The sequence below is a fragment of the Zootoca vivipara genome, chromosome 2, assembly GCF_963506605.1.
Source record: "Zootoca vivipara chromosome 2, rZooViv1.1, whole genome shotgun sequence".
Classification (NCBI taxonomy): domain Eukaryota; kingdom Metazoa; phylum Chordata; class Lepidosauria; order Squamata; family Lacertidae; genus Zootoca; species Zootoca vivipara.
In genome coordinates, this window is record NC_083277.1 from 50,613,999 (window position 1) to 50,626,107 (window position 12,109).

The window sequence follows — 12,109 nt, forward strand, 5'->3', positions numbered from 1 at the left end:
GCCAAGATGTATTTCTTAAAATATCACTGCACAAAAATAGGCATATTATCATTTTAGATAAGGGCTGTACAGAACGACATCCTTTTCGTTGAAGGATTTGCAATTAGAAAAATTGATTTCATTGCTAGAAAAGTTTAACATTCGCAAACATTTTAGAGTTGGCTACCAAAGCCATTCTGTTCTTTGTGGTGTGCACCTACTATATGGAAGATTTCTAAATAATTATTCTGTGCAGTTTCAAAATTGAGTTCAAACAACAGTTGCTTACCTTTTTCAAACATTTCACTTATTTTTTAATATGTTCCTACTTCTTCCTGATGCAACACTTACTGTAAAGCAGAATTTAGGGATTATGGGCCAGATTCAACTGAGCTGTCGCCCTAACGGAAACCAGCATGAGTCCCACTAGTGCAACAGGATATTCCCTCCTCTCCATCACTCTCCCCAAATCTTCTCAGCAGGGTCAGGAGAACCCCCAGAACAGAATACAGTGGGGGGAGAGGAGAGCTTGTTCCATCAGCACAAGTGTTTTTGCTTGGCATACAAATGGATGCCCCTCAGTGTGGCGTTGAATTCTATCCTATGTTGTGCAGAGAGGGGTTTTATTCATATGGAATACTTTCTTAGGAAACCCATAATTCCTCAGAAGGAGCCATCTCCCCTTCTGGAAAAGAAGATTCAGCAGCTAGAAGCCAAATTTGCTGAGCTGGAAGGAGGTGATGAAGAGATTGAAGAGATTGCAGAAGAGGAAGGTGAAGTTACAGAAGCGCCAACAATGCCGCAACTTCAGGCTCCACTTTCTAATGAATTGGATATAATGCCATACACTCCGCCACAGGTAACGTCTTTTACAAAATCACATAATTGAGACCTTTCCCTCATCCTCTTCCTCCTCTGCTTAAAAGATGTGTGCTTTTTGGCTGTAGTGAGCTGTATTCAACTCAACATACAGAAATGCAATTTTCAATATTATTTTGTCAATACAGTATACAATTTATTTTCTTTTAAAAACTGCTTAGAGATCTTCTATCGAATACACATTATATATACTTTTGTAAAATGAATTATAATATACCTGAGGAAAATAATTTTGTAACCCATGTGATTTCAAGTTATGTCTTTTATTTAATGCTGGGGAAATTGTGATATGTGGTGCAGCAACTCAATGCAAATGAAAATCTTTGAGTAACCAAATAAGAAATAAGTTGCTTTTGGATTGTTTGCAGTTTCTAGAAAAAACTAAAAGCAATTTGGAAGAACATTAATTAATGGCAGATATACTGCAGTGCTGCCCAAGTTTTGTAAACCCTAGAGGCAACCACCATTTCCTAGGTATGGCAGCCATCTTCCCAGATTTGCACAGCCAAATATTCTTGCCTCATTGAAAATGATCCAATACAGTTGTGCCTTGGTTTTCAAACAGCTTAGTTCACAAACAACTTGGAACTCGAACGTCGCAAACCCGGAAGTAGGTGTTCCAGTTTGCGAACTTAGCTTCGGAAGCCGAACGTCCGGCATGGCTTCTGTAGCCAATCGGAAGCTGTGCCTTGGTTTCCGAACGTTTCGGAAGTCGAATGGACTTCTGGAACCCATTCTGTTCGAAAACCAAGGTATGACTGTACCATTAAAACTATGATCATGAAGACGAAAAGGTCAGAAATTGAGGATTAGATTCTCTAGCCTTCACTTTCTAACTTGAGAATTTTCTGTTATGCATTTATGACCATAGGTGTGTTTTTTCTCCATAGTCCACTCCCAAGTCTGCCAAGGGCAGTGTAAAGAAGGAAGGATCGAAGAGGAAGATCAACATGAGTGGTTACATTCTATTTAGTAGTGAGATGAGAGCGGTTATTAAAGCTCAGCACCCAGATTATTCATTTGGAGAGCTCAGTAGACTTGTTGGAACAGAGTGGAGAAACTTGGAAGCAACCAAGAAAGCTGAGTATGAAGGTAAATTAAAGGTGTAATGATGTGAAACTGTTCTGCCCTTTCAGAAAAGACTCGGTGTCCTTTTGAGGGCAGGCAACTTATATTTCTGTCTTTGGAGCTTTAAATATATAAGCACTTACCCCATAGAAACTTATAATGCACTAAGACAGGAGTTCCCAAACTGTGGGCTGCAAGCTTAATTCAGGTGGCCCATGGCATGTTGACGCTAAATATGCCTACTGATTTTTAATGGTATTTTATTGCTTTTATTTTTATTTTATTTTATTTCATTGTATTGAAGTCCTATGGAATGCAAATTATAAGGCAGTAAAATATAGCATAAAGATACGGTGCAATTAAAAATCATTATGGCATTTAGCACACCACATTGAAATTGCCGCAAGAGGCAGTAAAATCATTAAGTGGTCCATCAACAATTTTCAGGTGGTCGGGGGGGGGGGGTTGAGAACCACTGTACTTGAGGGAATTGGTAGTGGTGGTGATGCCTCTGGAACAGACCGACTGAGCTGCCTGCTAGGGAGGAGCCAGGGCCCCAAGAAGAAAGTCATCTAAGGTAGGTATCTTCAACCTGTTCAGACCCAGGACCCACATCCAACCCAAACATTTCTTAATCTTTTACCATATGTTTCAATGCTAGCAGTGCTTCTGTTTGCAACCTACCTTGGACCAGCCTGCGGCCCACTAGTGGGTCCCAACCCACCAGTTGAAGGCCAGTGATCTAAAGGAAGCAAGTGGGCTTAAAGTAGATTGAGAGAGGAATTAGGAGAAGAAGAAAAACTGGAAAGGAGAAGTAGCAGAGTGAAAAGTTGAGCAATGGATGGGGATTGTAGAGAAGCAGGTTTTGACTAATATTACCAGTGCAAGCTGCTCAACAGTGGAATAGATTGCTGGAGGGGTGAGCAGCTCTCCCCTTTGCTGGAGGTATTTAAGCAGAGGCTGGACAGGCCTCTGCCAGGGTAGTTGTAGTTTCATCCTGAATTGAGCCAGGGAGTTGCACTAGTTGACCGCCAAGGGCCCTTCCAATTCTATGATTCCTATAGCCAGGAGCTGCAAGAGTGAAGTTCAAATACTGGTTTCAGATAGCTAGCCCAGCATTTAACATCAGGGCATTAGTACATGCTGCATAGTGAAGATACATAGAAGCAAAATGAAAGGATTACAGAGAGTTCAAAGCAATGAAAGAAGTTTAAAGCAGAGCAGAGAAACTAAAATACATTTATTAGAATGTCTTGGGCTACTTAACCCAAACAGATGTGCTTTTGTTTCCCTAACTCAAATTGTTATTCTGCTCTCTGAGCAGCATAATTATATAGCCAGCTTATAATAATCAAACTCTTTCATGTACTCACAGGTAGGTTTTCATTAAAGCCTGCATGTCTCTTGTAGGATGCATGTTTCCAAATGAATTTATAGTCCTAAACTCGTAGGCTAGAATGTTTTTCAGGTATTTATTGCAGCATTAGAAAAGAAAATTTAGGAATAATTATTAAGCTCTGAAGATGATACTAAGTCATTTTAAAGCAAGTTTGATATTCAGAGTAAATGCTGTTGGTCATTGGATCTCACTTTCCTTTACTGTGGACTTGCTGTATCATTTCTTTGCAGAACTAGAATGATAGATGGTTCCATTTCATTTCCTTTTTTTCAAACTCTCGTTCCTTCCTACATGTACTGACACATAGAAATGTGGACACGTTCAGGCAGTCATATCTTAGTTTAATAAGCCAAGATACGAACAAGTTGTTTGGCTGTTCCTGCAGTCCCTTTCCATGAATGGACAAGCCAGAAAGTCTCCTTTACTGAAGTTTCACAGCATGCTTGTATTGGAAAACTATGTTTTATGGGTTCAGAACAAGCTAGAAGATAATGCCAGAGTTCATTTTGAAGCTATTGGCCATTGTTTCCCATTTAACTTACAGTGAATGGAATAATTCTTGGTTTGTTCATTCCCATTGCAAAGGAGCTGGTTATGCACCCATGAGTTTGTTCATACCTCAGTTTATTAAGCTGAGATACATTTTTTTAAGCCAGTGCAATGTCTCTGACATTTTTCAAAGCAATAATGTTGAGTTTCCATTTGAACCATGCTGTTTTGAAGTTCACTCCTATCCATAATGATTATATCCCTTTTTATTTTGCTTGGGACTACACTACGGTATTGAAATCTGTGCTTAATTTGATTACAACTTTCTGTTCTCAGACTGACATTTTATCAGCCATTTTTGTCAAAAGGCAGATTTTTCTTTCTTTTGTAGATGAGGGCATGGAGGCAAAGCAAAGTTGTTTGTTTTGTTTTGTATGTTTTGTTTAAATAGATTTATGGACAAAAGGGAAAGTATCTGGTATGAAGCGGCATTAAAAATTAGAAGGAATTTTCTTTCCTTAAGTGCTTTTAATGAACATCTTAGAATAGACTCCTACAGGGTTTATATACCGAATAAGTACCATTCAGTAAGCAGTGAAAATGGATTTTAACAAAACTTTGAGCTTTAAACCACTATTAACTCAAAACAGAATGTTTAAGCACTAAACAGTCAAAAGCTATGCATGACAAACTTCCCTGATAAGCAAAGTAATTAAGAAATATGCACAAGCAATAATTTTTTGACATGAGAAATTAAGGTTCATGTCTTAACATTTCACTGTACCCAGTGATTGCAAGGTAAGGTTTGGCGGCTGGGTTTGGTAGATTTGACAGTGAAATTCCAAAGCTCAGCTCCTGTGTCTGCTTGGTACTGTTGAATTGCTCTGTCAATATCACAAGTTTTTGTTCTCTTGTCTGCTGGTATCTGACACAAACCATTTAGAATAAAACCATTGCTGAAAGATTGGCTGCTGTTTTGCTGAACGTAGTCCTAACTCAAGTCTCAAGAATTTACATGATAAAAGAAATATTAATCCAAAGAGTATATATTAAGAACCGATTCAGTGTGGTGTTTTCTTTTTAAATTTACTATGAATAATCAAAATTCAATACTTCTAAATGTCTTTTTCATAGTTAAAACAGAAGACGATATAGTAACTCCTTGCCTTTTGATCTCTTTTAAGGGGTTTGTGTTACGAAATAAATCATATATTGTATGCTTAAAACTTTATACATATGCACACACACAGGAATCTGTCACACATCCTTCATTTGTAATCTAGATTGTTCCTTACTAGTAGACATACTACAATAGACATAATTTGCGTCTACTGCAGTTGCATATCTATGTGTGTTTTTCCTTGTGTTCTTTGATCATGTCTGTAATTTCATGTCCCCCAAATATAAGTTTGGATGCATTATTTCTGTTCCTAAATCAAAGGAGGTGCAAAAAGAATCATGTTTTTCTTGTTTGTCTACATAAAATATTAATAGTCTGTTGGGCAACTGGGATATATGAAATGCTGTGCTAGGAAACTAGTCTTTTGATGGGACAAATTGTGCAATTGTCTCATTCTTGTTGTTTTCTAACAAAATTTACATTTTTGGTCTGAGAAATAACTTGGAAAGGGATGCTGTATTTGTTTGATAGTTTTCCCCAGGAGTTCAGGATAAACCATAATGCTTGCCAAGCCTCTTGAGTGTACATCAGATGTCAAAGAGATAAACAACTACCTAACATTTAGAAGACATCTGAAGGCAGCCCTGTTTAGGGAAGCTTTTAATGTTTAATAGATTATTATATTTTAATATTCTGTTGGAAGCCGCCGAGATTGGCTGGGGAAAGCCAGCCAGATGGGTGGGGTACAAATAATTCATTATTATTATTAATATTATTACATTTAAACAACTCCTTTATAGATGGAAAAAATGCCTTCCAAACAGATTTTGTTATGTTTAGCAAATGTATTGTTCTCATGGTAGCTAAAGAAGCTTGTTTGGAAGAACCAAGATGGGTGGAAAATAGAATTATCCTCCTTCTAATCACAGGGCTTTATGTTAAAGATGGAGCTAAAAACTGGGACAATACTGGCCCTATTAAAGTCTAACTGGATACTTGTTTTGGATCAGAGCAAATCTGTTGACATGTACTGTACTCTGTAGCTCATCTACTCTGAAACAGGCCCACTGGCATGTACAGAATTAATCTAGACCTAACAGGCTGTGAATTGCAAATGTGGTACGTAGTGTCTTATGCCAAGCTGTCATGGTATGCGTATTTCTTAATGCTGAGCTGCTACTATCTGATGGTACCGTTGATGGTGGGACTTTTTAAAAGGTCATCAGCTCTAAAATCGCATAGCTTGGATTCTGAGAACCACCAATGGAAAGTAGTTTGCAGAAGGAGACTTTCCTATTCCACCCTCCCCTCCTTTGCGTCCTCCTTGAAAAACCTTCACCAGTTTTGGGGCAACTTCCCCCTGTATCCCCCTGCATCACTTTCTGTTCTGATCAGAGGGTCCCCTGACCCTCAGCAGAAGTTTTTAGAGGGCACAGAGGACTGCAGGCCGGAGGAAGCCTTGGTTCTCGGGATCCAGGCCCACTTTTCGTTGACTCTTTTGAGGCCCTTTCATCGTAGATTCTCTAATCGTCTTTTTGTTGGCAGCCAAACTAAGTCAAAATTATGTATTGCATTTTCAAAAATAGCCTGTATTTCCACCCACCCACCCACCCACAACTGAAGCCTAAACTTGTTGCCAATGTTGACTAGTCCTTTTTCAGGGATTAGAGAATTTTCATTTTCATTTTTGAAATTCTGGGTTACGAAACAGAACTGAAAGTCTAAAATCTAAAACTTTTGCAGAGCGGGCAGCTAAGGTTGCTGAGCAGCAGGAGAGAGAACGAGCAGCACAGCAACAGCAGCAGAATTCCTCCCCCCGGGCAGGCACTCCTGTCGGGGCTCTAATGGGGGTGGTGCCGCCACCAACACCAATGGGGATGCTCAATCCGCAGTTGACACCTGTTGCAGGTAAAAACAAATAGGGGCTCTGACCATTTTCCCCCCCTCCCTTCATCCACTTTACCAAACTCCTTCATAACTCTGAACGCTATTCTTGGGTCACTTTATTTGTAGTGGGGGGAAAAGCACTTATGAAACTTTTCCTCATAGAACCTTAAGTTCAAAACAAACACAGATGTTTCCCTCACTGGTAGAAATAGCACCCCTTAACCCTAAGCATGCAGTCTTATCCCGATGAAGTCTCTGCCAGCTCATTCCCTCGTCAGCAAACTTGCTCCTGGTTTGTACTGTTAATTCTATTTTGTTTCCTCTGAATGCTGCAGAATCTGGACACCTGGGAAAGAGTGGATGGTTTTCTCGGGTGGCATGTCATCAGTAACACTAGACACGTTCCGACTGTGAGAAAATATAACATGATGCCTTAACGTGAGGGTAAACTTGAGAACTGATTTTATCCATCAGTTGAACTGGCTAGGGTTCTTGGCAGCAGTGTTTAGTGAGATTCGGAAAACATTTATTTATTTCATAAAATGCATATACCGCTTGATTGTAGAAAACCTCAAAGGGGTTTTCATTTCTTTTGCAGGATTTGGGGTTTGTGTGAATTGAACAGCAAGCCCTTCCATGCCACACTGCAATCCACTTTTGTAAACTCTGATATTTCAAAAGCAATTATATTGTTCAGGCATAATGTTGAACCACAGTTTAGTATTTTTGCATGAGCGTCAAGCTTATGCTGTCTCCCCTCTTCCTCCTCTTCCTAAGGCATAGCCTTGAGGAGGAGCTGGGAAGCTTTCATTTCCATCTTAAACTCTAGCTGTTTTTATTAGATAATTGTACATATAGGACTTGATTATCAAACTAAGTAACCTCTAGTTTTGTGTATTCAAATTTGTCAAGGCTCTACCTGTATTAAGCATCCAAGCTTACCTAGTTCTGTAACTGAGCAAAACAGATACAAGAACAGGAATAAATATTTTGCATTCGGGTGTATGTACCAGTAGATTTGGTTTAGTTTAGGTCTCCATGCGTTCTGAATCTGTAGTTGAAAATAAATACATCACCAGGATCTAAATACTGTACGTGTTTTCTGAGGCATTCTGTATTTCAATACATGCAAACAAATTGCAAGTCTTTTTATTCTGATAATATTTAAGGTGGCAGAATTGTCTGTTAATAGGACCTAGCACATAATCTATCAAATTTATTTTTCTTCACCGTCTCTTTAAAAAGCAATATACCGTTTTATATCCAGTTTTTCTCACCACATTATCTTAACTTACCTCACTTTGATCCAAATCTGTTTATAAACAGCTTTTTTTCAGACACTTATCTTGTCTGAAGAATATCTTCAAAAATATGCAACTAATGTAATTCTCTAGGAATAATTGCAACATTTCTGCAGGGTAATGTAATGCAGCAAAAAAGGGGGGCAGCTTTGGGGTGCACTCAGAGGTTTGAGAGTGGCGTTCTGCTCATGAAATGGGGATCTATAAGATTTTGGTTCCGCTTTCCCTTGCACTCCACAAAAGCCTGTTCCAGAGGATTGAGGGACTCCATGAAACAGGCTGGGAAGTGGTAAGGAGACTGCAAAGGAAAGGAGAATAAGTAAAAGGAGAATATGTAACAAAGGAGAATATTAGTCTTTAATAGAAAGTTGTCCCACTGATTTACCGTGTTTCTCATATTATAAGTCATGTCTTATATTAATTTTTTCTTCAAAAAAACACGACATGGCTTATTTTTGAGGGATGTCTTATTTTTTAATAAAGTGCACGCGGGCGCTGTTTGCCGGGCTTGTCAAGCCCAGCAAACAGCGCCCGCCGATCTTCGGTGACAGGCAGGGGTGGGCGGAGAGCGGAGAACGATCTCCGCTTCCACCCCACCCCCGCCTGTCACACAGCACAGGTCGGCGGGCGCTGTTTGCCGGGCTTGTCAAGCCCACCTAGGAGCGCTCGCCGATCTTCGGTGACAGGCGGGGATGGGGGGAGAGCGGAGAACGATCTCCGCTTCTCCCCCACCCCCGCCTGTCACACAGGACAGGTCCGAAGATCGGCGGGCGCTGTTTGCCGGGCTTGTCAAGCCCAGCAAACAGCGCCCGCCGATCTTCGGTGACAGGCGGGGGTGGGCGGAGAGCGGAGAACGATCTCCGCTTCCCCCCCACCCCCGCCTGTCACACAGGACAGGTCCGAAGATCGGCGGGCGCTGTTTGCCGGGCTTGTCAAGCCCAGCAAACAGCGCCCGCCGATCTTTGGTGACAGGCGGGGGTGGGGGGAGAGCGGAGAACGATCTCCGCTTCCCCCCCACCCCCGCCTGTCACACAGCACAGGTCGGCGGGCGCTGTTTGCCGGGCTTGTCAAGCCCAGCTAGGAGCGCCCGCCGATCTTCGGTGACAGGCGGGGATGGGGGAAGAGCGGAGAACGATCTCCGCTTCTCCCCCACCCCCGCCTGTCACACAGCACAGGTCGGCGGGCGCTGTTTGCCGGGCTTGTCAAGCCCAGCAAACAGCGCCCGCCGATCTTTGGTGACAGGCGGGGGTGGGGGGAGAGCGGAGCACGATCTCCGCTTCCCCCCCACCCCCGCCTGTCACACAGGACAGGTCCGAAGATCGGCGGGCGCTGTTTGCCGGGCTTGTCAAGCCCAGCAAACAGCGCCCGTCGATCTTTGGTGACAGGCGGGGGTGGGGGGAGAGCGGAGCACGATCTCCGCTTCCCCCCCCACCCCCGCCTGTCACACAGGACAGGTCCGAAGATCGGCGGGCGCTGTTTGCCGGGCTTGTCAAGCCCAGCAAGGAGCGCCCGCCGATCTTTGGTGACAGGCGGGGGTGGGGGGAGAGCGGAGCACGATCTCCGCTTCCCCCCCCACCCCCGCCTGTCACACAGGACAGGTCCGAAGATCGGCGGGCGCTGTTTGCCGGGCTTGTCAAGCCCAGCAAGGAGCGCCCGCCGATCTTTGGTGACAGGCGGGGGTGGGGGGAGAGCGGAGAACGATCTCCGCTTCCCCCCCACCCCCGCCTGTCACACAGGACAGGTCCGAAGATCGGCGGGCGCTGTTTGCCGGGCTTGTCAAGCCCAGCAAACAGCGCCCGCCGATCTTCGGTGACAGGCGGGGGTGGGCGGAGAACGGAGAACGATCTCCGCTTCCCCCCCACCCCCGCCTGTCACACAGCACAGGTCGGCGGGCGCTGTTTGCCGGGCTTGTCAAGCCCAGCTAGGAGCGCCCGCCGATCTTCGGTGACAGGCGGGGGTGGGGGGAGAGCGGAGCACGATCTCCGCTTCTCCCCCACCCCCGCCTGTCACACAGCACAGGGCCGAAGATCGGCGGGCGCTGTTTGCCGGGCTTGTCAAGCCCAGCAAACAGCGCCCGCCGATCTTCAGTGACAGGCGGGGGTGGGGGGAGAGCGGAGAACGACCTCCGCTTCCCCCCCACCCCCGCCTGTCACACAGGACAGGTCCGAAGATCGGCGGGCGCTGTTTGCCGGGCTTGTCAAGCCCAGCTAGGAGCGCCCGCCGATCTTCGGTGACAGGCGGGGATGGGGGGAGAGCGGAGAACGATCTCCGCTTCCCCGCCACCCCCGCCTGTCACACAGGACAGGTCCGAAGATCGGCGGGCGCTGTTTGCCGGGCTTGTCAAGCCCAGCAAGGAGCGCCCGCCGATCTTTGGTGACAGGCGGGGGTGGGGGGAGAGCGGAGAACGATCTCCGCTTCCCCCCCCCACCCCCGCCTGTCACACAGGACAGGTCCGAAGATCGGCGGGCGCTGTTTGCCGGGCTTGTCAAGCCCAGCAAACAGCGCCCGCCGATCTTCGGTGACAGGCGGGGGTGGGGGGAGAGCGGAGAACGATCTCCGCTTCCCCCCCACCCCCGCCTGTCACACAGGACAGGTCCAAAGATCGGCGGGCGCTGTTTGCCGGGCTTGTCAAGCCCAGCAAACAGCGCCCGCCGATCTTCGGTGACAGGCGGGGGTGGGCGGAGAACGGAGAACGATCTCCGCTTCCCCCCCACCCCCGCCTGTCACACAGCACAGGTCGGCGGGCGCTGTTTGCCGGGCTTGTCAAGCCCAGCTAGGAGCGCCCGCCGATCTTCGGTGACAGGCGGGGGTGGGGGGAGAGCGGAGCACGATCTCCGCTTCTCCCCCACCCCCGCCTGTCACACAGCACAGGGCCGAAGATCGGCGGGCGCTGTTTGCCGGGCTTGTCAAGCCCAGCAAACAGCGCCCGCCGATCTTCGGTGACAGGCGGGGGTGGGGGGAGAGCGGAGAACGATCTCCGCTTCCCCCCCCCACCCCCGCCTGTCACACAGGACAGGTCCGAAGATCGGCGGGCGCTGTTTGCCGGGCTTGTCAAGCCCAGCAAGGAGCGCCCGCCGATCTTCGGCTCTGTCCCCCGATGCGCGACGGCTCGGGGAAGCAGGCAGGGAGCTCCTGCTGGGTCCCGCGCCTTCGCCTCTCGCTCGGTCGGGGCTACACGACATGGCTTATTTTCGGGGTATGTCTTATTTTTCACCAACCCTTAGAAATCCTGTCATGGCTTATTTTTTGGGGATGCCTTAAAATATGAGAAACACGGTACATGATATGATGAATGGTTTGCTAAACATGTTTCACTGCACCTCTTGTTTTCTTGAGTGAAGTTTATCAGTTGAAGAAAGAGCTGGAGCAGCATTTTGTCTAGGAGTGGGCGGTGAGCCAAAGTCCCCAGTTCAAATCTCCCATCAACCATGGAAGGATGGGAGAAGGAAGTCACTCCCTCTCATTCTCTGCTCACAGCCCCATTCTGCATATACTATCCTACTTACTTGGCTGCTATAAACGTTACTGGCACAATGTTTGCAACATGCTTTGAACGCTTGAAGTGTGTGATATAAATGCTAAATATAGTTACTAGTATCATTGTGATTGAATGGCAGCCAGTGTTGTTTTCACCTGATCGTTCAACACGAAATCTCAATTTACAGTAGAATGCTCCATAAGGTGGACCTGACCATAAGACACACTTAGTTTTTAGAGGAGGAAAACAAGAAAAAATATATTCTGAATCAAATGTTGTACTAAACTATTTAATAAACAACCAGTCCCGCCGCCGCCTCTCGCTGGGGCAGGCACAGGAGGCGCGGATGGGAGAGGCGCTGCACTGTGCCTCTCCCAAACGCGTATCCTATGCTGGCTCTTGTGAGCGGCAGAGGTGGCAGAGAGACGAGTGGCCCGAAAGGGCTGCTTTCGGGTTGCTCGTTCCTCCCCCGCCCCTTTGCTGCTGTCGGTGGGTGCGGAGGAGGAACG

General features: G+C 46.0%; 1 protein-coding gene across 9 annotated transcripts in view; it reads left to right on the forward strand.

The window, feature by feature from the left end:
* PBRM1 (polybromo 1) overlaps positions 1-12,109 on the forward strand; it is a 65,357-nt gene that overhangs the window by 41,481 nt on the left and 11,767 nt on the right. For 5 of the 9 annotated variants that reach the window (XM_035106138.2, XM_060271500.1, XM_060271499.1 and 2 more), the window contains exons 25-27: positions 628-838; positions 1,749-1,950; positions 6,678-6,842. In XM_035106138.2, the coding sequence (XP_034962029.1) occupies positions 628-838; positions 1,749-1,950; positions 6,678-6,842 (578 nt within the window). The remainder of the gene's footprint in view (positions 1-627; positions 839-1,748; positions 1,951-6,677; positions 6,843-12,109) is intronic. The other 4 variants (XM_060271502.1, XM_060271504.1, XM_060271503.1 and 1 more) reach the window with 1 other exon arrangement.